General features: G+C 39.6%; 2 protein-coding genes across 2 annotated transcripts; both read left to right on the top strand.

Moving 5' to 3' along the window:
* Positions 1–501: 501 nt before the first annotated feature.
* LOC106080793 (probable cytochrome P450 6u1) lies at positions 502–26,286 on the top strand. Its single transcript, XM_013242355.2, has 3 exons — positions 502–698; positions 20,642–22,300; positions 25,212–26,286. The coding sequence occupies exons 2-3, from the start codon at positions 21,208–21,210 to the stop codon at positions 25,625–25,627; spliced, it is 1,509 nt and encodes a 502-aa protein (XP_013097809.2). The 5' UTR covers positions 502–698; positions 20,642–21,207; the 3' UTR covers positions 25,628–26,286.
* Positions 705–20,635, top strand: LOC106080794 (probable Ufm1-specific protease 1). The gene is made up of 2 exons (XM_013242356.2): positions 705–1,451; positions 20,336–20,635. The coding sequence occupies exons 1-2, from the start codon at positions 855–857 to the stop codon at positions 20,462–20,464; spliced, it is 726 nt and encodes a 241-aa protein (XP_013097810.2). The 5' UTR covers positions 705–854; the 3' UTR covers positions 20,465–20,635.
* Positions 26,287–27,861: the final 1,575 nt, after the last annotated feature.

The following is a 27,861-nucleotide window of genomic DNA, read 5'->3' as shown; positions in this document are numbered from 1 at the left end:
CATAAATCCCACAAAAGCGACGAGGAAAAATTAGAAAAATTTGAACATTGACGCTTGAAAGCGAAGGTCATTCGTGCTGCCACACGTGTTTTTCTAGTCAAAGTTAAAAATTATTTAACTTCTGAGCGTCGATTTTTGACTTCTGTCTGCAGAGTTGCATTTTTCAACGCATCGCTCCTCAATGCCTCAACTTATTCTCTTTCGTCCTTTCGTCTTCTTTTTATCTTCGAGGGCATATACAATTCAACTAAAGCCTTCAAGTGAACGGCTAGCCACCGAGTTTGTTAGACCCGTGCCCTGCATCATAACCTGAAATTGAACAACAAATCGTTACATTTGAATGACACTGTGTCTGTTGTGCGGCATTTTGTGGGTTACGCCCATGTCATAATGAATATCGCCAAAACAGCTGCAAAACTTCAAATGGCGAGCTTTAGTGTCAACTTTTAATTGAAATACAACGTTGTTGTTGCTCTCATTTGTTGTTTTAATTTGTTGTTTTTTATTTCCAATTGACAGCTTGACTTGTTTAGTGTATTTGTTATGATTCTATTTTATTGGACAGACGCGTTTAAAGTCCGTCGCAATATTAAACAAAGTATTTACTATTCGCTGTGTGAATTAATGGACAATTTCGTAATAGTTTCAAGCAAATGTGAGAAATAACTGCGATTGAAATGAATCGTGAAGCTTAAGAGGTGATTAAAAGAATAAAAAAACTCGTTAGTAAGGTTTAAAGTGCAAAGAGTGTGTCAAGTGGAGTGTGGAGTAAATTACACATTAAAGATCGAAGAGCAAAAACATTAAACATTGTGTTATAAACAAAAGGCGTTAAAAAAGTAAACAACCTTGAAATGGCGCAGTGTGACGTCAAGGACGAGGCCAAGGCAATAACCCTCAAAACGTATGCCTATGACTTGCTTCGACATGGCATTGTTGAATCCATTGCGTTGCCTGAGATATCTTTAACTTCTGATGCGGATTCGAATGCATCCTACGAAACACAGTTAACACGTGGTGACTTTACTTATTATCATTATGGGTGCGATGGCGTTCACGACAATGGCTGGGGATGTGCCTATCGAACATTGCAGTCAATGGCATCATGGATTTTGCATAAGCGTCAGTGGCATTCTCAGCTTAACATACCCTCATTGCTGGAAATTCAACAGACTTTAGTTCGTATTGAGGATAAGTCACCACGTTTTGTGGGCTCTCGCGATTGGATTGGAGCTTTAGAGGTCTTCTATACGGTAGACACACTCTACGATGTGCCTTGTAAAATTGTACATGTCACAAAGAATGATGATTTGAGCAAACATGTAGCGGAATTGTTGAAATATTTTCGTGATTATGGAGGTTTTGTTATGATGGGAGGCGATATGGATGCGGCATCAAAAGGAATAGCGGGTATTCACAGCAATGGCAAGGACTCATATCTATTGGTTGTGGTAAGTTGGAATGTATTTATTGTATATATGGTGTCTCTATCCATTATTAGTTGGTTTGTTTCTCTAAAATATTCACATTAAGGAAATCTACAACTTGGGTGTGTTCGGAGTGAACTGGTTATACGTTGAGTAGGATAAGCTGGAAAGATAAACAGTGGGCATACATCGTTTTGACCTAGTTACAAACGGGACACATAAATAGCATTTTGAACCAATTCCATATTAAAAATTTTGGTGGCTGCATCTTTTAAAAATTAGTTAAGGGGCCAACTCTTTGGTTGTTGTTGTAGCCACATTTTCATGTGGAGGTGGAGATCCTCGTCGAGCTCCTGTAGGTGAGCAAGCTCGTTCTGGTCCAAAGGACCGATCGCCGCGAGAATAAAGTGGTCATTGGTTATTTAAAGTCGCCAATCATAGGCACTTAGCACTTGTGCAAGTGCCGATGCCGCCCGGTCTCTGGCTGAGACTCTCCGTTCGAAACCCCTGATTCTCCGCAACTGTCGTTGCAGCTACTCCCTATGAATCATTCCACTATCTGCAGCCTGTGGACACATCCAGAAGCTCTTAGCTAAGCTTCTCATGACACCACACAGATCAGACAAAGTTCCAGCCCGTGTAGTGCTCACATCTATCTCGTGGCAATCACTTTGGTCTGTTGTGGTATTTTAACTGTATTAGATACTATAGCCGACGTATCATCTTCGAAGTAGCATTCATTCCACAGCTGTTTACCGCTTCCGTAACATTCACTTGCTTGCTGTTGCAGTTCGTAGAACAGCATAATGACAGTTCTGGTTATTTCTCCTCTGTGCGTCGCTCTAGTGCTGAGTCTAAACAGGTTTTCTACTGAACGCCAAATGTTGAGACTTTCGGCTGAATGCTTTAAGATCACTGGAAATGCGGATGAGCAACTTATCCTAGTGAAGAAAGTTCCAAATTTGCATTGGAAACTCGGGGTGCGCGAATGGAGCTTTCGTGCTGGTGATGACGTCGTGTAGGTCAAACCGAGAAAATGATGCTGAAGAGCATATTTTCACGGAGTCATCCACCCACGATTCGAGCTACCTTCAAAAACGTACCGATTATTAAATATGTTGAAGTGACTGTTTCGGAGAGAATAGGTTTCCTGGCTTGTTGTTGTATCAGTGTGTCTGCTTGTTTCTGTTGAATATCCAGATCAAGGAACTCTGCGACTAAGGTGGGTTGCGTCTAGAGGGATCTGGGTCTGAGACGAGTGGGTCTGCCGAAGGAGTTAACAAATGACGGCTGTCATGTGTTACCCGGTAACAATCGGGACTCACATTCCGCACGTTGGCATCAATTCTTGCTCTATAGGATTTGAATCGGTTGCATCTGCCGTAGCGTAATTGAGCCAGAACTGCTCTGGTTTGCCGGGGGAGGTAAATTTCTTTTGGTGTAATGATAGGTGGTCATTCTCCAAGCAGTACATTCACCCAGTAGCTATTCACTGCAGGTGCTACCGTGTCTGCATGAATGTTGTCTAGCCCCTTATGGCTTCTGGGCGGTAGATACCTATCCACAAGATGATAATTTGGATTGTCTCTGCGATAGCAGCCCTTAAGGTATTGCTTGGACAGCATGTAGTTATGTTGCTTTGTATGTGGTCAACAAGGCTGACAAAGCAACCCAAGTGCTGCTGGCAAGTGACTTTTTACCTTATCGCAAATTGCTGTGGCATGAGGGTGGCTGTTCTTTACAGAGTGAGAAAGGGTATTCCATTACTGCGCGAGGATTATCTCACTGCTTCTAAGCTTGTAGAAGCGAATATTAGGCGACTCAAGGCGCTTCTTCTGGAGCCCATTGACGCTAAGTGGAAAACTGTATGGACGAATAGCGACAATGGTCGGGTGACTTACAAATTTATTCTTGATGTGACGTGCATCCGAGACTTCCAGACTTTTGCTTATGTCTAGGTTTTATAGTGACGGGACATAGCTGTTTTATTTTATTTTCCGAATTTTGCAATTTTAAAGCCCTACAAAAGCTCACTCAAGCGCATTCTTTTCTTCATCAGAATAACTTGTCTGCGACTGATTTGTACGACTAAGTGGAAAACTGTATGGACGAATAGCGACAATGGTCGGGTGACTTACAAATTTATTCTTGATGTGACGTGCATCCGAGACTTCCAGACTTTTGCTTATGTCTGGGTTTTATAGTGACGGGACATAGCTCTTTTATTTTATTTTCCGAATTTTGCAATTTTAAAGCCCTACAAAAGCTCACTCAAGCGCATTCTTTTCTTCATCAGAATAACTTGTCTGCGACTGATTTGTACGACTTTGGGAGGAGGCCTTTACTGAGGACTGGAACAAGTACACTGTACATGCACATTGTACAGACAGAATTCCAGTAATTTGATGACATTAGAGATCTAAGGGACTAACGAAGCTTTGTGAGATTAAAGTATGGTCCCTGAAGAGGATATGTCTGTTGCAAGGTTGGCCATATTTTGAAGAAAAGTATTTAATAGAACAAGGATGGGACTGGAGTGGAGTGGAGTCTTGAAAACACGCTTGTCATCAATGACCAGGTGTTGCGGTGCTGGCGTGACCGAGTGAGTTTTAGCTGCGCTTGCACACAATATTTGAAAAAAATTCAATTAAAAAAATCCTCTTTCAATTAAGAAAAATTATTTCAAATTTTGACAATTTCAATTAATTTTTTAATTGATCGAATTATGGTTAGGTTAGGTTTAAAAGGCAGCCTGCCATCAGACTAGGTGTTTAGGTGTTTTCGTCCATTGTAATACCGCAGGAACGGAAGAAGGAAGATGCCTTCTAATTCCTATCGTTGAACTGTCCAGTTCGCTTTAAAAAGCCCAAAAACTTGCAATTGTTCACATCCGCTAAATCAGACAGGTTCTCAAAGAAATGAGAACCTAAAGTGGAACTCCTTCTAACTGCTGGTGGGCGACACACACGCAGAAGGTGTTCTATAGTCTCTTTTTCTTCGATATCTTCACAGCTTCTGCAAAAGTCGTTGCTGGGAACCTTCAGTCTGTCGGCAAGTTTTCCGATTAGACAGTGACCTGTCACACAGTGACTAGGACGTTTGTTCCAGCCAATGACAACAAAGCAGTAGAACTCTTCAAGTCTAGTTTAGGCTACATAGTTTTAGAATGCTCACAGCCCCCTCTTTGTGACCATCTATCATTGGTTGTCCTTCGGGCCTGGTCCTGAAAACTTAGTTTACATGTCGCTGGAGGCATACCCACAGATTCCAGTTTCCCTGGAATGTGTAGGGTAGTTCCTAGTCTCGCAAGCTCATCCGCTTTACAATTCCCTGGGATATCTCTGTGGCCCGGCACCCAGAAGAGGTGATTTTTGAACTGTTCAGCCATCTCTTTGAAAGATCTGGAAGAGTCGAGGGCGGTTTTTGTGTTCAGAAATACGTTCTCCAGGGATTTAATGGTTGCTTGGCTGTGTGAGAATATTTATTTCAATCGTCGTAATGATATTATGTCTCAGCCATTCCACCACTTCCTTAAATGCAAGGATCTCTGCTTGATACACACTGCAGTGGTCGGGTAACCTATTTGATGTGACCAGTTCTGGATCTTTAGAGTACACCCCAAAGACCACCTGGTCGTTTAGTTTGGAACCTTCCGTATAGAAGTCTATGTAACTTCTGTTACCAGGGGCATCGTAGTTCCAATTGGTTCTATCTGAAATAGTGGTACATTTATTTTTTTTTTAAAAAGCGGCTCAGGTAGGGTGTAATCCACACTGCCTGGAACATCGGATATTGTATTAAGGATAACACAGTGCCCGTAGCCGCCACATGACCAGAGAGAAAACTCCCTTAGCCTCACGGCAGTGGTCGCTGTAATTTAGTTAGCCACAATGTCCAGAGACATAAGATGTAGCATTAAATTCAATGCATGGTGTCGTCCTCAGTGCGGCTGTGATGCACAAACAAGCCATCCTTTGGATCTGGTTAAGTATTGAGCAGTAGGTGGACTTTTGAAGCACCGTCCACCAGACCACAACACCATATAGCAATATAGGTTTGACAACTGCAATATATACCCAATGCATGACACGCGGTCTAAACCCCAAACTTTTGCCAATGGCTCTCTTGCAGGTATATAGGGCAAGTGTGGCCTTTCTTGTCCTTTCTAAAATGTTGGATTTATAGTTCTATTTCCTGTCCACCAAAACACCCAGGCATTTTGCACTTTCTGAAAATGGAACATTCTCTCCATCCAAGGAGACAGGTTCCACTGTATCAACTTGTATCTCCTGCTGAAAATAACTATGTCTGTCCTGCACGGATTTATATCTAGGCCACGTTCGGTAGCCCACTTTGCTGTTGCACATAGAGCTTCCTTACCCATATTGAAACTTCATCGCGTTGTTTTCCATTGCCTTGTGTTTTAGTTGTCACGGAGTTACATTTTCAAGTAGTGAGCTGCTTCTAACCAAGGAGGTGAACTTTCGGTAGGCCACTTTCGGTAGCCCACTTTGCTGTTGCATGTTGCATGTTACCCATATTGAAACTTCAGCGCGTTGTTTTCCATTGCATATTGAAACTTCTGCGCGTTGTTTTCCATTGCCTTGTGTTTTAGTTGTCACGGAGTTACATTTTCAAGTAGTGAGCTGTTTCTAACCAAGGAGGTGAACACGCCCAAATACTTAAGATCAAATGCAGTTTACTGTACATAGGGTTTGAGCCATGATGGCAGGTATCTGCGTTGCAGTCGACATTCATATTCGAAATCTACACGTTAATATCTTTGATACCAATAATGCTTAGGTTGGAGGGGATTCCTCTGTGGCTGATTCAAGTCCCCTTAGTGGATACAGGTGCGATTAGATCCCTGAAACGGGATCCATATTCGTGTTTCTGGAGACAAACCTCATCAACATACCAAATTTCGGCGAATTGGTAGGTGCGCCCTATAAAGTGGTCGAGTTGAAGCACTGGTGATTTCTTTTATTCCGGACTGTCAAATACGACAAAAAGTATTTTGGAGTAGTCTGAATCGTTAAGTAATCAACTCTCACATTCAACTGTCATCTAACTTCCACAGTAACAGAAGTTATGCTGACGGATATCTTCAAATTTTTGTAGCAAAATATTCAGCGTGACTTATAAGACAGACGTTTAGTCTAACGCCTATTTTATTAACGTGGTGGCCTGAAGCCATAATAGTACAACTTCCGCATATGATTCCTTCTATTCGAATAATTAGAGGTTTAATAGAGAAGTAAGAGGCCACCATAGAGCAGAGGTCAACATGACCGCCTATGACGCTGAACGCATGGGTTCGAATCCTTGCGAGAACCTGAGAAAAAAATTTCTGCGGTATTTATTCCTTCCTAATGCTCGCGAAATTTGTGAGGAACTATGCCATTTGAAAAAATGTTATGCCAGTCATGTAAAAACCTCCTCCCAAAGAGGTGTCGCATTGCGGCACGCTGTGCGGACTCGCCTATAAAAAGCAGGTCCCTTATCATTGAGCTTAAACATGAATAAGACAGCACTCATTGATATGTGAGAAGTTTGCCCCTGTTCCTTAATGGAATGTTCATGCGCAAATTTCCATTGATAGAGGAGATTTCGCCCAAACTTTGAGTAGGAGAAGAGGAGATATCACCTCAACTTGGGAACTCCCTGTTTCGCTCATTTTTTGTTTTTGAGTTCCACATACGACCGACGGACACACAAAAAAATCGCGATTCAACGTTTCAATCTCAGCTCGACCTTTTTGAGATCACGTACATATGGCATGCAAAACAGTCATCGTACTGTGAAATTTGCGAAGTCCATGCCGAGGCTCAACTCTTTGATATATTCTCTAACACAGCTCAAAAAGAGTAGTGTATCAAGTATTTTCACCACTAGCGTTAGAAGAGAATCTGCAAGATTCTTCCTTACCCATTTTCTAGACATCGATAACAACAAGAGTTTCGAGAGACAGGTTGATTTATTTGGCCAGGTACTCGACTATCGGTTATCCAATTTCGTAAGCATAAGTGTAAAATTTTTTCTCGAGGTCAGATTCTTGGTATAAGGCAAATTGTGACCACCTGGCATTAGTAGCCCTTTGGGCTTTTTTCAAAGATTGGGCATATCTCGCTAGAGACATACCCAGTTCTCCAGGGAATTATTACGTGGTTGCTAGTCTTGCAAGCCCGTTTAGTCTACTATTCCTTGGGATATAAATGAGGTCCAGCAAATAGAATAAGTAAATTGTGATCTGTTTAGCTAACTCGATGAAAGATTTGCGACAGTTGAGGGCGTCTTTTCAAGCATTTTATTTAGATTCGAATTTTGCCAACTTTGTTTGAAAACGTTGCCTTTATTTTTTACCTAAACAGATGACGTTTCGTATAATAATCAAAACTTGTTCAATGTCTTTGCATAGGTTTTTGTGGAAAGCTGCTATGCATAGAACCTGATTTTAAAAATTAACATTAAACGTTATTGTGCATATTTAAGTATGTAGAGACGAGTATTTGTTATACGAAAACAGATTCTCAAACAAATCTTGTACTCGTTACTTTGTTAAAAGTTTTGTGTTTGTTGTTGACAAATATTAGGAATATTTTGGGGGGATAGTCAATGAACTAATTTGTATATATGTAGCAAGAAGAATTTGAACCCCCTTGGTTTGAAACCCCTTCCTAGAACATTAAGTATCATTAAGTTAAAAAAACATAAATAGCTTGTCTAGAATGAGATTAGCCATCAATGAGGAAAGTAATTTATTGGTTAAGCTGCTTTGGATATGAAGGTCTCAGCAGTTTACGAGTTAACATGCCCAAAAATCGATTTTTATCCTTCCTAAAATACAAATATGAAAAAAAACTTTTAGAATTTTTTCTTTACAAAAAATTTACTGAAGCTATCAGTCTGAGTAGTAGTAGGCGCCCCGGTAGCCGAGTTGGTAGCGTCCTCGGATAACCAGTGCGGGGGTCAATCCCATAGCCGCCGGTTGTGCTTATGGATTGACCCGATGGAGTTCTTCATCGGCAAGGGATGCTCTGTTGAAGAGTTTTCTGCAGTACTTCCTTGGGCCAACCAGCTCTGGGGTCCAACATGGCGGTCGCTGTTTGCCCCTTGGCTTGACACTAGGACATGCTAAAACACAAGCGAGTCATTCAGGTCTGAGACTTGTTCATTTCAAGGCAGGCCGCTACAAAATCTTCAATGCTTAGCGACGGAAGAGGAAAAACATTTAGACTGCTCTTTGCAAGAATACAGGCTCTGTGTCTCCCATTCCCCATACCCTTGAGTAGTTTAAATCCCGGAATTCATAGTCCACGAACTATTCCTCCACACTCCCATGGTTCCTAGATAAGAACCACGCAAACTCCCCCTGTCATCAGGAGGAGCTTTAGTGGCGCCGAAGTGGCCTTACCATGTTTTATCTGTAGAAACCGGACCATAGTCAGGATTCAAAACTTCCACCACTGTTGTGTTAGCCTCGTCTTCTGATTCCACCAGGAGTTTATCCTTACAAGATTCGTTAGATCTTGTAATGATGAGCTCCGTACGCATCCAGGGGCAAGGTGAGAAAGCTGTGGAACCACTCTTGCTCAGGACACTGGACTCTTGCGGTGTCGACGATTCTTCCTTACATGCTTCACTAGTTGCTGCTGCCAGACTTTAGCAATGTGGTCGATAGTTCCTCAGGCTTGTGTTCAGTAACAACTGCTGAGTCGTCTCCTGATTCCCCAACCCCACCGCTTCTTTAGACCTTCAGTTTCAACTTGTTGAATCCGTAGCATACAACCCCTTCAGACTTGGGGAGGTCTGCGAGTTTAGTACGAATACTGCATGTCTCCGGTCACCATCAGCGTCATCCAATCTACCAATCTTCCAGTCGATGGTTGCAAGATTGGGATTACATTCACTTAGACTTCCAAGTATCGATTCAGAATCTGGGGGAATCCTTGGTATCCAAGCATGTGCCATTGGTCGAGAAGTAATATCTTCCTTCTTGACTAAATCTAGTGCTGCACCGGGCCAAATCGCACCAGTCTTTAGCGCACAACGATACATTTCAATTTGGCGTTGATCCCCGAAAGCAATTAGTCTGTATCGGCCAGGCTGATATCGGCCTGCATCGTCACAAACTGAAGGAAACCCGGGAAATTCCGCAAGGACATCGGAGTATACTGATGGCAGTCCATTGACTATACCACTCCAATTATTCCTAGGCATGCAGCTCTGTTCTTCTGCCTTGTCGACAACTGCTATCACCAAACTGTCCCTAGGGAGATTAGCATAGGTTTTTGGACCCATCTTACTATTATTCGCCCTAGTTCTTTTAGGCATGGGATGCCCTCCTGGTGAACGCAGCCTTTTGGCTGACTGCGGTGCATTTTCCCAATCTAGACGTGTTGTCTTTGGGGTAGCCTGTGCAGCGAATTCCCGAGCCCAGTTTAGGGAGCCTCTCAATTAACTTGAGAGCGATGCGTCTTCTTTTATTCCAACCTCTTAAAGAACGTGGTGGTTTGCCGGGGAAGGCCAATGGCCTAGGCAAATTATAGGCATACAAAAGAAAGAATAGGTTCGGCCTTGTCCTTAAGACTCAAAACAGGTGTCTTCGTCAAAAGCCCCAGCTGACCAGTCGTTTGTCGTCTATTGGAGCCTGGAGCAGCCGCTCCACCAGTCGAGGTTTCAGTAGCGGACATGCAACGGCTTGATACTACCACGCCAGCTGGTAGCGCTCACCATTCACAGCTGTTGGGCTCTAGATCTGCCGCTCCACTGGAAACAGACACAGATCATCAACCGCCTAATGGATACCTCTATCACAGCTATCCTTGAGTGACTTACATTTTTCTTTAAAAAATAATGGCCTTTCACGAGTTACAGGAAAATTCGTCAGCTCCACTCAACGGTGCAAACAAGATACGTAGTAACTAAAGGGTGATTTTTAAGAGCTATAGGAACGTTTCAAAAAAACATAAAATTCAGACAAATTCATGAATTCTTTATTTGAATCAATAGTACGGTCCATATAATTTAATGTTTGAAGATTATTTCATGCATTTATATCTCACGAATGAATGCTATCATGTTGTCTTCCGATGCGTCAATTGAAGCGGGCTTGCCTATATAGACTTGAGCTTCAACATAGCCCCACAAAAAATAGCCTAAATGTGTTTAATCGATCTTGGCGGCCAATTGAGCGGTCCCGAACGTGAAAAAAAAATTTTTCACCGAACTCGCCTCTCACTAAGTCCAATGTTTACACGTGCTGTGTGGCATGTGGCACCGTCTTGTTGAAACCACATGCCATGCAAGTCAAGCTCTTGCATTTTGGGTAAAACAAAGTTGTATATCATCTCACGATAGCGCTCACCATTCACAGTTACGTTACGATTCGCATAATCTTTTAAGAAGTACGGTCCAATGCCGCCACCAGCCCATAAACCGCAACAAACTGTATATGCATTGGTAGCTCTTTTCTGGATGCATTGGCAGCTCTTGCAATGCTTCTAGCTGCTCTTCACTCCAAAATCGACAATTCGGCTGATTTACGTACCCATTGACTTAACTTCGTCGCTGAACACAATTTTGAATTTGAAAAATTTTTAACAGAACTCCCATTTTGATAATAAAATTCAAGCGTTGTTCGTTTGTGTCCACATATAAATATGAACACAATAAAAATAACATCTCAGAAGCAATATGGAGCATCTCAAGGGAGACGCTGACTGCTCTACTCGATATAATTTTTTTGTGGCAACGAAGATCACCCTTAGACTGCGGATGTTAAAAACCTGGCGTTGCTCGAATTTGGATCACTCTTTATTTTGTTGTGGTTGGGGTTCCTTGCTTGCTATTGACGACTTGGAAATCGTTTTACCAAAGGGGGAACTTTAAGCTTGAGGCATCCGTGCTCCTTGGACTTTCTGCGTACAAGATTGGATTCAGCTTGGCGCTTAACTAAGCCTCTTCGTATCGAATATAGATGACTGAATATCTCCCAAATGTACCCAACTTTTATGAGTTGTTGTTATGGTCACATCTATATGTAGAAGTAGCTATCCAATTGTGAGCAAGCTCGTACCGGTCCATAGGACCGATCACCGCGGAAACATTATGACCATTGGCTATTTAAAGGCGCCAATAACTCGCCTTGTCAAGTCGGGTATCATAGGCACCCAGAACCGATCCTCTCGACTTGTGGCACTTCTTTGGGGAGAAGCTTTAACATGACACAGAACCTTACAAATGTCGCTAGCATTAAGAAATTTTTTTTTTGATGTTCTCGCCAGGATTCGAACCCCTGCGTTTAGCTTTATACTTGTTATAAGACCGATAATAGTGAGTTGCTTGAAATTTTTCACAAATAAATTGCTCCTGGACCTTCACAATCTTCCCAAGTTTATGACTATCAGAATGCTTTTATGTACTTTTTCCAAAGTCGCCATACCCGTTGACGTTCCTTGATCTTAACGAAACTTAATTACACTCTGTGATGGGTGCAATGTTTTCATTGAAAATTCATTTATACATCAGATTTATCTTTCCAATAACCTGAGTAACTTCATATGTATGCACATATGTACGTACATTAGACCGTCCCATGCTATAAAGGAGATTTTTTTTTACAAATATTGGGTTGCCCAAAAAGTAATTGCGGATTTTTTAAAAGAAAGTAAATGCATTTTTAATAAAACAAAATGAACTTTAATCAAATATACTTTTTTACAATTTTTTTCTAAAGCAAGCTAAAAATAACAGCTGATAACTGACAGAAGAAAGAATGCAATTACAGAGTCACAAGCCGTTGAAAAAATTTGTCAACGCCGACTATATGAAAAATCCGTAATTACTTTTTGGGCAACCCAATAGATAAATTCCTTTTGATCCCAATAATCAAAATATGAAATATTATGGCGATCGGTTAATGATAACTCGTGCCGCCACTGCGTCCAAAGTTGGATGTAGTGCTTTCTAAGCCATCTAGTTGAGTATTTTAGGTCCCAGCATGAAAATGGTAAACTAAGTATACATTTATGTGGAATTTATTACAAAACCACAAACTGTACACTGCATCACTACTGTGGCTATGATAAAATGTGTAGTTTGATTCAGAAATTTCTGCGGATTTGGCTTAACCATGTCCGTCTGTCTGCATATCATTGCTTTGCGGATAGACCGTCTGTCTCTCTTTTGTAACTAAGGTGGAAATCGCATTTGTTATCCAATGATTTTAATTTGTGGAATTTTATTGTAATAGCAGAATAACTGCTAAAGTAGCAGCAAAATTAACTACTAATATTCAACAGACAGTGTTTGGTATTTTCAGCAAACTTTTTTCTGCTACTGAAGTATTGGTTGCCCAAAAAGTAATTGCGGATTTTTCATATAGTCGGCGTTGAAAAATTTTTTCACAGCTTGTGACTCTGTAATTGCATTCTTTCTTCTGTCAGTTATCAGCTGTTACTTTTAGCTTGCTTTAGGAAAAAGTGTAAAAAAGTATATTTGATTAAAGTTCATTCTAAGTATTATTAAAAATGCATTTACTTTCTTTTTAAAAATCCGCAATTACTTTTTGGGCAACCCAATAGTTGGTTTGTCTGCTGTTATTTAAATTCAATCAAAAATTAGCAAATTGTAAAAAAATTGGAATAATTTTTCATTAAATGCTTGTTAAATTGATAGATAAGAAGGAATACAAAAATATTTACGACATTTTTGAGCAGTTTTTTTCTTTTTAAAATTTAAAAACAGCAAAAAATGTTTGCTGTTTTAGCAACAAATTACTGCTGTACCATTTTCGGCCAACGTTCTGCAGTTATAACAAACGTTTTTGCTGTTTTTACTAATAATAATTTTCTATGAATGTTAAACGACAGTTTTGAAGTCAAATTCCCCACTGTGCGTCGTGGCGGTACGAGTAATCGTTAACCGATCGCCATAATACTTCGTATTTGGCTTATTGGGATCAAATGGATGGTATGCGTTTCAAAAACATACTCTTTATTTTTTGGGACACTCTAATGTACATACAATACATACAGAATGATGCCATTGAATTGTTTTTAAATGATTATTTTGTATAAGATCATTTCGCATGGGTGCAATGTTCGACAAGGCTGTGTACAAAGTAGAGATGGGCGCGTGATTGATTTTTCACTCACGCTTACGGACGCTCATGAGAAAAAGATTGTATTCACTCACGCGCAACATTTTTATGTTGACTCACACACTCCCATGAGACAAAAATTTTACTAAAGAACGACTAACGATAAACTCACGAGATGTTCACGTTTCACGAGACACTCACGACTCGCGGTTGAAAAAATATTTTTCCATGAAGTGAACAATAATTTTTTCCATGCGCCTCAAATCATACGTTACTTTAACGCACGAATTTAAATGTTTACAAGTAAAAGCGTGCTAAGTTCGGCCGGGCCGAATCTTATATACCCTCACCATGGATCGCATTTGTCAAGTTCTTCGAATTACTTTTTCAAATATACGAGAAGTGCCTTTTATATTTCGGGATTGGACAACCCTTGCTTTGCAATCTGCCAACTGACAGCGACAGCTCTATCGTAAGGCTTGACATTTTTGAGGTTATACTTACTCAGAAAGTTTTAACATACGAGCGCTATTTGCGTTCTTTACAGTAACTTAAAAGATTCATCTCGCCCAAAAAAATGGAATTAAATTGTGAACATTTTCGTGCGTTTATTTTATACAAATTTTGACATGGATTAACTCATGTCGATCAATTTTTGGCGATGAAGCTCCATCAAGGACCAGTGTTTATCGATGGTATGGTGAATTCAAACGAGGTCGTAGTTCACTCCAAGACCAATTTCGTGAAGTTCGTCCAAAATCAGTTGTTGTTCCAAAAACCATTGATTCTGTGCGCCAACTGATATTGCAAGATCGTCATATGACCTATCGTGACATAGAGACAACCGCAGACATTAGTGGGACTAGCACATATTCAATATTGCATGAACATTTGACAATCAAAAAATTTGTTCGCGTTGGATCTCAGATAATTTGTTAATCGCGCAAAAAATGTTAGTGTCCATTGGTTGAAAAAAATGGTTTAAGGTTACGATCGCGGTGCTTCGAAACACGTCAAAGACATCGTAACAGCTGATGAATCGTGGATTTACGCGCATGAGCTCGAAAGTAAACAGCAGTTCAAGATGAGCCAAATCCAACAAAAGTTGCTAGCAAACGAAGCACTTCCAATTAAATGATAGCCCGTTTGTCGGAAAATCTGGACATGTCGCAATCGTACCACTAGAACAACGCAGAACAGTCTATTCTGAGTGGTACACAACCATTTGTTTGCCAGTTGTCTTCCAAGAAATCAGGAAAACCAACAGCCGAAGACGGATCACTCTTCACCACGATAATGCGAGCTCTCACACAACGGCTCATACAACTGCATTTTTGAGCACTCAAAACATCGATTTGATGCGTCACCCGGCCTGACAAGGCAGCGAATTACTTTTTTTATTCCCGTACGTAAAAAACATATTGAGAGGTCCACGTTGTTCGACACCTGAAGAAGCGGTTAATGCGTTCAGAATGCATGTTTAGGAGATACCTCAATCAGAATGGCAAAAGTGCTTCGACAATTGGTTCAAACCCATGCAAAAGTGAATTGATCTTAATGGGGAATATTTTGAAAAACTACCAAACGATTTTCGATGATTTATATTTGTTTTTTTTTTGTCTCTAATCTCGAAATATAAAAGGCAACCCTCGTATATGAGCTATATGAAATTATTGACCGATATGGACCGTACTTGTCATGCCGATATAGTCATAAAAAAATATTGCCTCGAAAATTTCAAACAAGTTGAATAATAATTGGGCCCTTGAGATGCTTAAAAAGTCAAATTGGGTGATCGTCATAAGTCATAACAAAACACTTCATGCAACATTTTAGTCAAATCGGATAAGAACTGGGCCCTCTAAAAGGGAAATGGGTTTATATGGCAGCTATATCATGTTATGGACTAATTTACACCATACTTAGCACAGTTGTTGGAAGTCATATCAAAACGATATGTGTAAAATTTCAGCCAAATCGGATAAGAATTACGCCCTCTAGAAGCTCAAGAAGTCGAGACCCAATATTGGTTTATATGGCAGCTATATCATGTTATAGATTGATGTAGACCGTATTTGGCACATTTTTTGGAAGTCATAACAAAACACTTTATGCAAAATTACAGCCAAATCGGATAAGAATTGCGTACTCTAGAAGCTCAAGAAGTCGAGACCCAAGGTCGGTTTATATGGTAGCTTTATAAGGTTATAGACTGATGAAGTCCATACTTGGCACATTTGTTGGAAGTTTTAAAAAACCACTTTATGCAAAATTACTGTCAAATCGGATAAGAAGAAGCTCAAGAAGTCGAGACCCAAGGTCGGTTTATATGGCAGCTATATCAAAACATGGGCCGACTGGCCCATTGACAATACCAATCGACTTATACTAATAAGAAGTATTTGTGCAAAATGCCAAGCGCCTAGCTTTACTCCTTCGAAAGTTAGCGTGCTAGCGGACGGACATGGCTAGATCGACTTCAGATTTCATGACGATCCAGAATATACATACTTTATGGGGTCTTGGACGTATATTTCGAAGTGTTACAAACGGAATGACGAAATTAGTATATCCTTATCCTATGGTGGAGGGTTTAAAAATCGACCATCACTGCATAACAGCTTATTAGTTAATTTATTTCGTTTTTCAAAACATTTTCGTTTTTTTTACCGTTAGTCGTTATTTTCCCGTGAGACATGAGTATCTCGTGAGTCGTGGGTGTCTTGTAAGTCGTGGGTGTCTCGTGAGTCGTGATTTTCTCTTGAGTTGTTGTTGTTATAGCCACATTTTTATATGGAGGTGGCGATCCTCGTCAAACTCTTGTAGATGAGCAAGCTCGTCACGGTCTAAAGGACCGATCGCCGCGGAAACATGGTGGCCATTCGCTATTTTAAGGCGCCAATAACTCGCCTTGTCATATAGAGAATCATAGGCACTCAGTATTTGTGTAAGAGCCGGAGCCGCCCGACCTCTCACGGGTAGCTCGGAACTAAGCTTCTCGTGACAGCAATTGACACCACACAGGTCAGACCCTAATGTTCCCGCTTGTGTGGTCCTCACAGCTATCCCTTTCCGGGTCTCTTGAGTTGTGATTTTTTTCATGACTCGTGAGCAGTGTTGCCGTTTTTGGTACGTTTCTACCAAAGTTGGTAGGTTTTTATTCTCTTGGTAGGTTGTTAGGCTGACCTCAATTTTTGGTAGGTTTTTCAAATATATAAATACCAATTAAATTACTGAATAAATCGTCGGGGATGACTTAAAGTTATTTCACTTCTTGTCGTTTCTGTGTATTCGCTTTGAGTGCAGAATAAAACCATGAATGTCGAAGTGCCAAATACTGTTACTAGGGGTCCCACTGCAACAATTTTCAGGAAAAAGAGTGAATATTCTGATATTGATTGTAGGAGTGTTGATGGTGTTGGGGCCGCCCGATGGATACTTAGACTCAAATTTTATTACCATATTCGTATTCAAAGTGTTGTGTTAGACCCTAATATAGACTTACTGAATATGGTGGAGATGGGACTATATTTAGATATAGCTGCTATGGGTTCATAAATGAAGCATTGACGAAATATGGTTAAAATATGTCTTCGCGGTGGTGGCATGGACTGGGGCAGGGCATTTGTGATCCGCTTGGCCATCATATCAATTTCGGTCACAGATCTACAAGGGACAGCCGTGCACAATGTGTGCCAAAACTTATCTCAATCTAATATCTGTACTTCCGTCGATATATCTGTCCGTTTGTTGTAACCATTTTACATGCTCCAAAAATCGAGATATCGAGTTAAGATTTTGCTTAGGTCCATTTTTTTCAATACGATTTTGAATGGAATTTTGGTAGAAAATAGTGTTGATTTCTTCCAAATTTCGTAAATTCTGGCTTTCGTAAAATGGGGCTTTTGAGTGTTCAATACCTTCAATCGGAAAACAGGGATATGGTCAAACCTGGTCCATACTTAGACGTTGAGGGGTCCATGCAACACACTGTAACTGGGTAGTAAAAGCGTATTTCTGAGCTCAAGCCCTTAAACTGGGAGATCGCTTATTCCAAGCTCGGCACAGTTGACAAAACCACGACTTTTAAAAACTCAAGTTATTCACCGGCAAAGAGTGCTATATCAAGATATAGAGCATCTTTGAACTTTAAGCTGTATAGTGATTTCAACAAACAGATGGACTGATATGTGATCGTCTATGAATATAACGACGATCTAGTTTATATACATTGTAGGGTTGCACATTTATTGATTTGTTACAAATAGAATCGCAAAATGGGTAACTTTTCGGTGGCGGGTATAAAAACATATACCCCATTCTTGGCTTGTAGAACATTTGGTAGGTGTTGGTCGGATTTAATAGGATTCATTCATTCATTTTTATTAACAAAAAATCGTCCACCTGGGCTTAGCATTGATAGATTGGAAAATTTTCAAGTTTTCATAATACAAAAATCAATATTAAAATCTAATATATTACTATCACTAAAATAAATAACTAAAAAAATGTTTTTTTATAAAAATTAGTAACATAGCCTAACGCACAATTATCCGTTCAAACACCAAGAAAAAGCAACAAATTCGAGATATCATCAGTGATGACAACGAATTCAATTGAGTTGCCTATAAGAAATATTGGATTAGCTTAGACTTGTGGCGGCTGGAAATAATTTACTTTGAAATTTAAAATGTTTTTAATTATTTTAACAACTTAGCTTTGTTTTTATTTGTTTTTCATTTTTTACTTTGATTTTGTAATTTTCATTCTTTTTAACAAGTCAGCCTTGATTTTGTCACTTTTCTTATTTTGAACAAGGTAGCCTTGAAATTTCTTGTTCTGGATGACAAACGAAAATTTGTAAATATGAGGAGTTGGAAATTGTCTTTCAAACAATAAAAACCTTATCACTCTTTTTGTAAAAAAGAGGAGTATTCCATAGCCTAGACAAGCGTATTACAAATGATCTTTAAAAATACAACATGATTGAAACTTTCAATACGAATTTGAGAATTCCGGGTTAAATGCAAGAATTGAGATTAAGGAAGAAGGTAACTAGGTTCACGGTACTTAATGTTATTGAAGAAAAAGCAGAGGTATATAATATGGAGAAAGTGCTTAAAAGAACATCCAAGTATTTGTTTCGCAAAGTATTGGTAGTCTCGTCTACAACGAAGACCGTAAACAAACCGTAGTATGCTATGGAAACACTTTTGAAGCCTAAGCAGATTAGTCCTATTGGATCCGGAATATACGTCAGCACCATACAATATATGAGACATCAGCAACGAATGAGCCAGCATATATTTTATTTGTGCGGGTAAAATAACATTCAAATTGTAGAGCTTTTTAAGTATAAAGTTTAGTTTGGAGCAGATATGTGCAATGTGCAAGGAAAATACAATATCGAAATCAATTACCCAAAGCCCAATGAGGTCATAGTATCAGTCGATGTGACAACATTGTTTTGAACAATAATATTTTGAGGAGAGTATTGATTGAATACCACGCATTTTGTTTTATCAATGTTAATTGTTAAGTTATTTGACCGAGCCCATTGACAAACTCATCAAGGTTCGAGATGCAACTTTCTAACGTACCAGTTGTACATAACAACTGAAAATTATCGGTATATATTGTATTGGGTTGCCCAAAAAGTAATTGCGGATTTTTTAAAAGAAAGTAAATGCATTTTTAATAAAACTTAGAATGAACTTTAATCAAATATATAATTGCCATTTTGTTCGATAACCTTTTGCCATCTTCCTGGCGAATTTAGCATTCCACGCTCATGGAACTTCTGGCCTTTATCTGCAAAAAACTGAACCAAGTGCGATTTTATAGCCTCATCATTGCCGAAAGTTTTACCATTTAAGGAGTTCTGCAAAGATCGAAATAAATGGTAGTCTGATGGTGCAAGGTCAGGGCTATATGGTGGATGCATCAAAAGTTCCCAGCCAAGCTCACTCAGTTTTTGATGAGTGACCAAAGATGTGTGCGGTCTAGCGTTGTCCTGGTGGAATATGACACCTTTACGATTGACCAATTCTGGTCGCTTCTCCTTGATGGCTGTATTCAATTTGTCCAATTGTTGACAGTAAACATCCGAATTAATCGATTGGTTCCTTGGAAGCAACTCAAAGTATACCACACCCTTCCAATCCCACCAAACAGACAGCATAACCTTCTTTTGGTGGATATCAGCCATTGAAGTGGTTTGAGCTGGTGACAACATTGTTTTGAACAACGAAACAGGTTCCAAGACAGAACTTTGGGGTACACCAGTAGAAATAGAATTAACATTAGAAACACGATCATGGCAGACTACATACTGCGAGCGATTTGACAAAAATGACATAAGAAATCTACAAGAGGTATGTGACAAAATGAAATTGTTAAAGAGTTTTAGAAAAAGAAAAAAAGGATTTTTCTTAAATTTTGGTAGAAAATAATTTTCTTGAGTGGCAACACTGGTCGTGAGCATGATTTCACTCACTGACACTTACGCACGAAAAATTTTTATTTAATAACGGTCAGGCACGATCACGTGATTGAATTTGGATATCACATACGAATCAGGTGACTCATGCGTAACACGACAACTCACGTGCACACCTCAAGTACAAAGCTTAACATATAAACAATGATAATCTGTATAAAAAATGGGAGGTTCGTGAAAAAAAAAAACAAAAATAGATTGCTAAGGTACTTTATTTACAAAACAATGCCAATATATCGAAATATTTACGAATATTTGTTCAATATAAAATCTTTACTGAAGCCTCTACTTTTTTTTTCTTTACAGGATCCCCATTATTCTGGAGGGCCGGTATCCATTGAAGATCTCATTAGCAAAGGCTATATACGGTGGCAAAATACTAAAGAATTTGTCGATAGTTCCTTTTATAATTTGTGTCTACCATATCTAAAATAAAATCGATAAACATTTGAACTGACAACCACACTCACCTACACACACACACATTTTCTTAAAAGGGGGTGACTGTTAACTCAAATTCACCTTAGTAGGGGTCTGTAAGAACTCTGCTCATATTTGAAACATTTGTACTATAGACCACGCACTAGTAAATTTGTATGCTATTCTTTCTAGATTCACAACTACCAACCAATTGTTTAACCCAAATGTTTATACACTTCAAGGGTAGACGTTAAAGGGCAAACAAACGATATAAATCCCCCTCCCAACTACTAGAATAAGCAGCAAATAATACCGCAATCATCAGCAGCACAAAAGCACAAAACAGCAACTGATAAACGTTTATAGAAGTTCTGTTCTTGGCCAACAACAGAACTATGAAAGCGGCTGGCATACGTTAACTTGGAAAGCATGCTGAACACTCAGCGTTATAAAATAATAAATAGAAATTCGATAAGCGCACGAAAGTTTTGAGTGAAAATTTTACATTCAAATACAGGGAAAAAAGAAGCATAATGAACGGCTGAAACCATCGACAATTCCAATAGCATTACTTCGCTTTCACTCTCAGTGCCAGACCTAAAACGAAACGAATGGCTTGTCCTTTTGGACATGGCTTGAAATCGATCATATACCTGAATATATAACCAACAGTGCAATAATCTAAACGGTAAACCTTGTATTATCTACTCTAACTTATCTATAACAAAAAAAAAAAAAAACAAAAACCTCTACAACAAATGGAGCTTCTCCAACGCGTTCTTTTCACCCTGGTGGGTGCTGCTTCTGTGTGTTACTTTGTGATAAAAGTTGCCCTGGGCCATTGGAAACGCCGCGGCATTTTGCATGAGAAGCCCAAAAAACCCTGGGGCCATCTAAAGGGTGTCGGTCGTAAGCGCCATGTAGCTGAGGTGCTGCAGACCCTCTATGACAAGTACAAAGGTCAAGCGCCATTTATTGGCTTCTTTGCCCTGCTGAAACCCATGTTGCTCATATTAGATCTCGACTCTATTAACTACATATTGCTCAAAGACGCTAAATATTTTATGGATCGTGGTTTGTATTACAACATCCAAGATGATGTGCTTTCCCAAAATCAATTGCAAATGGATGGCATCGAATGGCAGCATATGCATCTTAAGCTGAAATCATTGCAATGGCAAGAAAAATTGCAAAACCTATTACCGGCTTTGCTAAAAGTACAGCAGACTTTTGAAAACTCGCTCAAGGATAAAATCCCTAAGACTGTAGCGGCCCAAAATGTAACCGAATTGGTGGAGGGTTTTAACATTGATTGCATTTCATCGCTGGCATTTGGCCTGGAGGGCGATTCCTTGCGCTATCGCAACACCCAATTCCATCATATGTGCAAATCATATACCAAATCCAATTTTAATATTTACAAGGCCTATTTGGCTTTTTGGTTTCCATCCTTGGCCCGCCTCTTCCAGTATCACGTGTACTCGCCCATGGCCACACAATATTTCCAGAAACTCATAGCGGAAAAACTGACGGAACGTGAATATCAGCGCACCCAATCCAGTCACTTTGATTTTCTACAGCTTTGGTGTGATTCTCGCAAAATAAGTCAACGCAATCAAATGTATAAGAAATTGGAAAATCAGGAAATTGTTGGTCAAGCCTTTAGTTTCATCTTGGCTGGTTTGGAGTCAACGACTACGACACTATCATGTTGCCTTTATGAACTAGCTCTGCAGCCAGACATACAGCATATGGCACGCTCAGAAATTCGTGCTGTTTTGGCAAAACATCAAAGCAAATTAACTGAAGATGCCCTTAATGAATTGGTGTACCTGAAGCAGATATTAAATGGTGAGTTGACAATTTTAAACAATACAAAAAGGTCTTACCGCTATACACCCTAGAAGTCATGTGGATAGATAGGAACAATATGGGTTTCAACTGAAAGATAGAGTAGAGTAAGAATTAGCTGTTCAAATTTAGGGCCACGAGTTTCAGCTCGACCCAAAACCACCCGTTCAGACATGTCGACCAATCAGAACAATAGAAATTCTAATGGCATTTGCAAATTTTGCCCATGAACATTCCATTAAGGAACAGGGGCAAAGTTCTCACATATCAATGACTGCAGTCCGATTCAAGTTAAAGCTCAATGATAAGGGGCTTCATTTTTTATAGCCGAGTCCGAACGGCGTGACGCAGCGCGACACCTCTTTTGGAGAGAAGTTTTACATGGCATAGTACCTCACATATCTTGCCAGCATTAGGAAAGGAAAACCACCGCTGAAAATTTTTTTTCTATGGTCTCGCCAGTGTTCGAACCCAGCCGCTACGGTGGCATTTACTAGACAATTAAGAATGATTATAAGGCCTGTTCTTGGTTTTCTTTTCCCTTCGGCTTCCAGGAATCATCTTCGATACATTTTTCGCCTTCAAAGTGTATCATACCATACCAAGTGATGAGGCTGGCATTTTTCGCTGCCCAGAGGTGTCCTTCCACAGAATTTGTTCTGAGTCTGTTTTCAGTTATTTGTGCTTTCTAAATTTAGCCCTGTATACATCCCAATTCTGTGTTGACGTTGTGGCTTTCGTCTTTTTATAGAGTTCTCTGTTACATATCATTATGACAACAACCACCTCAACCCCATGGCAGCCGCTTGTATGAACCGAATTGACCCGATGAAGTTTTTCATCGGCAAGGGCTGCCGCCTCAGTGTATAACACACTGCAACAACAACAACCCGTCATGGGATAGCTGTGAGCATCACACAGGCTGGAACTTTGAGTCCGATCCGTGTGGTGTTAAGGTTGAGGATAATGGAATGCTCCATACGGAGTAGCTGCAATGGCAGTCGCGGACAATCAGCGGTATCTAGCGGAGAGTCTCAGTGAGAGGCCGAGCGGCACCGGCTCCTGCACAAATACTGAGTGCCTATGATGTTCGATATGACAAGGCAAGTAATTGGCGTATTTAAATAACCAATGGCCAACCTGTTCCTGCGGCGATCAGTCCTTTTGATCGGAACGAGCTTGTTCAACTTCAGGAGCTACAACAACAACCCTCAATTTATTGTGCATCCCGAGAATAACAGGACAAGCAGGAGAGCCATTCGACGTATGCGTGGTCTCCAGGTCGATGGACAGCCATCACAATTTACTGTGGGCGAAGTTACGAATGTCATCCGTGGCGCCAAATCACCACAGGCGTTGGGCGCTGGCAGAATATGTACTCTGATGCTGAAGAATCGGGATCTACCTGGAGTTGAGTACCTTACCACTGTCCTCAACCTGTCTTTAAACACTCTTATAATTCCCAATGTCTGGAAAATGGGCAGAGTGATCCCGCTACTGAAACCCGGAAAGGACCCGAGTTTGGGGGACTCGTATAGACCGATCTCCCTTCTCTCACCAATAGCCAAGACGTTTGAGGCATTAGGTTAGGTTAGGTTGAAAATAGGGTGCAGATATTAATCTGCCCCATGCCACTATAGACATACACCTAAGCCAGTAGTCGGTTTGTTGTGAGCTCTAAAAACTAAAAAGTAACCTCCATGCTATTTACAAAATCCTTAATTGTTTTCCATATCACGCCCCTTAGTTGAATCATGTCTGCTATTGTGTCCCCACCTAAGTGCCGGTATCTGTTAGACTCAAAAGCCGGGCAATGACAAAGGAAATGCTCCAACGTCGCATCATCTTCCCCGCATGCTCTACACTTGCTATCATTTGTCGCGCCGATTTTATATCAGTGAGCTCGTAGTCCTATGTATCCCGTTGTGATACCAATAGCTTTACTGACCTCCTTTTTACTTCCTTTCAGTAATAGCCTCGCTTGAGGCATTACTCCTTCCGAGCCTCGTTTGATAATTTCCATTCGCCGAGCATCAGCATGGATTTCGCACACATTTTCCTGGCTTCAATCAGCCACGGCCATGTGATAGGACGGTCCTCGTGGTATTGGACCTAACGAAGGCATTCAACACCATGCCAGCCATGCCAAACTATTGGGTTGCCCAAAAAGTAATTGCGGATTTTTTAAAAGAAAGTAAATGCATTTTTAATAAAACTTAGAATGAACTTTAATCAAATATACTTTTTTACACTTTTTTCTAAAGCAAGCTAAAAGTAACAGCTGATAGCTGACAGAAGAAAGAATGCAATTACAGAGTCACAAGCTGTGAAAAAATTTGTCAACGCCGACTATATGAAAAATCCGCAATTACTTTTTGGGCAACCCAATATTTGAGGACATCGCCAACACCTCTTCCATCTAGGCCTGAAACGCTGGGTTTGGTCAGCCATGCCAAACTATTTGAGGACATTGCCAACACCTCCCTCCATCCAGGCCTGAAACGCTGGGTGGCGAATTATCTGTGTGATCGACAGTCATTTGTGGAATTTAGGGATAAGAAGTCGAAGCACCGTCAAGTGAAACAGGGAGTTCCCTGTTGTTCCCGGGATGATACCTCCGGCACTGTTTAACCTCTACCTATTGTAAAATTTTTATGACTCATAGATTTTTTCTAAGACAGATCTCTTTTTATTTATTTTTACAATCACGAGCAAAAAAAAAATATATGGTCAGATTCAACCATATCTTCCATTAGATATAACTGGACCAAAGTTTAATTTGTCCCGAATTTTCAACTTTTTTTATTAAGGTTTTATTGTTACGCAACCATATCATTAACGATGATAAAAAAAACCATTAATTCCATTTATTAATCCATCTCTTTTTTTTGTGACTTTCTATGACTTTCAGAAACTCTACGCAAACACTCCCCTTATCCATTCCTATTGCGTCTCACTACCAAAGAATACGAATTACCCAATTCGATATTTATGCTACAGGAGGGTAATCACTTGATTATACCCACTTCGGCCATACATCATGATGCTGCTTTCTATGCCCGACCCGATAAGTTCGATCCAGAGCATTTTCATTCCAAAAATGTGCAACAACGGCCGCCATGTGCATTCCTGCCCTATGGAATGGGACCAAGAGCATGTATGGCCCAGCATTATGTGCAGCAACAAATGTTGGTGTGTCTGGTTACGTTGCTGCAATGCTACAGTTTTACACCATGTGCCGAAACTATAATACCTTTGACCTATGACAACTCGAAAGTGTTGAGGAAACCCAAAAAAGACATTTGGCTGTCAATGCAAAAGACTTAAATAGGCCATAGACCATAAGTGTGATCTATGTAAATACAATGCATACATATTTATATGAGGGACATGTGTAGATTTGTAAGAATTGGATATGCCAGTTGTTTTATTATTTTATTGCTTTGTTTTTAGTTCATTACACCACACCACAATACAACGCGGTGATGATGTTCATTGTTGTGCAAAAGAAAATCAGCAGCATTTGTGCTGTGGACAACTTTAAGTTTTTATTTCTATGAGTAGCATATGTATGTATGTACATATGTGCATCTGTTTGTACATTTTGCCTAGTAGTAGTCATGTAAGCTAGTTATATGTGGTCTATTTTGTTGCTAAATGCTTTAAGCCTTTCTATTGTCTGCCAGCCTGCCTGTATTCGCCTCATACCTGCTGCATTCGCTGTCGGCACGTATGTGGACTATGATTTAATTTTAAGTTTTTCTTCGGAATTTCTTTGTTTAATCTTCAATAGAGAGGAAGAGTCGAAACGAGTTTCAGTTAATTAAACGCCGACGCTGTTAACGTTTTGGTTGAGGTTTTTGTTGCGTATTTTGCTTTTTGTAACTTGTGATAATTTGTTGTATTAATTATTGTTTATTATTTTTAGCACTGAGGAAAAAAAATCATAAAAATTGTTTGGATTATTTTTATTATTTTTATTTTATTTTTTTTTTTTTTGAGATGGTACGTTGTACCCTCCTTCATGCATATACGATATATATTCCAATGAAATGGTTTTAAATTTTTGTATATAAAAATAATTAAAAAAAACCGTAGATCAATAAATATACGTGTATTTAAAGAAAGATAATTTGGATTTCTTATATTGTTAGTAAAATTTCCATTTATACAAAAATTATCACAATTTTCTAAAGACAAAATTTCTGAGAAATTTTCTCTAAATACAACCAGTAAGGAAGGGCAAAAGTCGGACGGTGCCAACTGTATAACAACCTACACCTACCCCATAAGTACAATGTGGGAGTTATTGGGTTGCCCAAAAAGTAATTGCGGATTTTTCATATAGTCGGCGTTGACAAATTTTTTCACAGCTTGTGACTCTGTAATTGCATTCTTTCTTCTGTCAGTTATCAGCTGTTACCCAACCCAATATATCCGATTCCGAACCAATTTCATGGTCCTCGGTGCATGTTTTCAGATGGGTTATCTTTTACCCTATCAAATTTCGAGCAAATATGTTCAAACTGTAAGAACTATGGTTAACAAATTCCAACATTATTGCAAATTACCCAAAAACTGACGAACTTATATAAGGGAGCTATTTCTAAATCCGAATCGATTTCGAACACACTTTCCAGATATTGTGGTGTCACCGAGGAAAGCGTTGCGCAAAATTTTGGCAAGATTGGTTAATAAATGCGCTTGTAATGGCTCTTAAAGTGAAAATCGGGCGATATACATATATCAGAGCTATTGGGTTGCCCAAAAAGTAATTGCGGATTTTTTAAAAGAAAGTAAATGCATTTTTAATAAAACTTAGAATGAACTTTAATCAAATATACTTTTTTACACTTTTTTCTAAAGCAACCTAAAAGTAACAGCTGATAACTGACAGAAGAAAGAATGCAATTACAGAGTCACAAGCTGTGAAAAATTTGTCAACGCCGACTATATGAAAAATCCGCAATTACTTTTTGGGCAACCCAGTACTATATCTATTGTAAATCTGGGCCGATTTCTATAAAGCTATATATAAATTTTAACCCATTTCGATGGGCAAATTTCTCATATATTGTGATAGTCATTGAGAAAGGCGTTATACAAAGTTTTGGCAAGATTGGTCAATAAATTCGTTTGCAGTGGGTCAAAAAGTGAAAATCGGACGATATATATATATATGAGTGCTATACCTAAATATAAACCGATTTCTATGAGACTGTCGAGAATCAAGAGAAAATCCTTCCTGCCGAATTTCGAGAGAATCGGTTAACAAATGACCATTTTATTTCATTACTACTGCAAATCGGACGAACATATATATGGGAGCTATATCTAAATCTGAACCGATGTCGAGAAAACTTCTCAGATACTGTGACAGTCGCCGAGGAAAGCATTGTAGGAAATATTGGAAAGATTGGTCAATAAATGCGCTTGCATTGGCTCTAGGAGTGAAAATCGGACGATATACACATATGTCAGCTATATCTAAATATGAACCGATTTCTATGAAATTCATAAAAAATGTCGAGAGTCATAAGAATATCCCTCCTGCCAAATTA

Source organism: Stomoxys calcitrans, chromosome 5, assembly GCF_963082655.1.
Source record: "Stomoxys calcitrans chromosome 5, idStoCalc2.1, whole genome shotgun sequence".
Taxonomy (NCBI): Eukaryota; Metazoa; Arthropoda; class Insecta; order Diptera; family Muscidae; genus Stomoxys; species Stomoxys calcitrans.
Note: the sequence above shows the minus strand (reverse complement) of the source record. Positions and strands in the feature narration are given on the sequence as shown.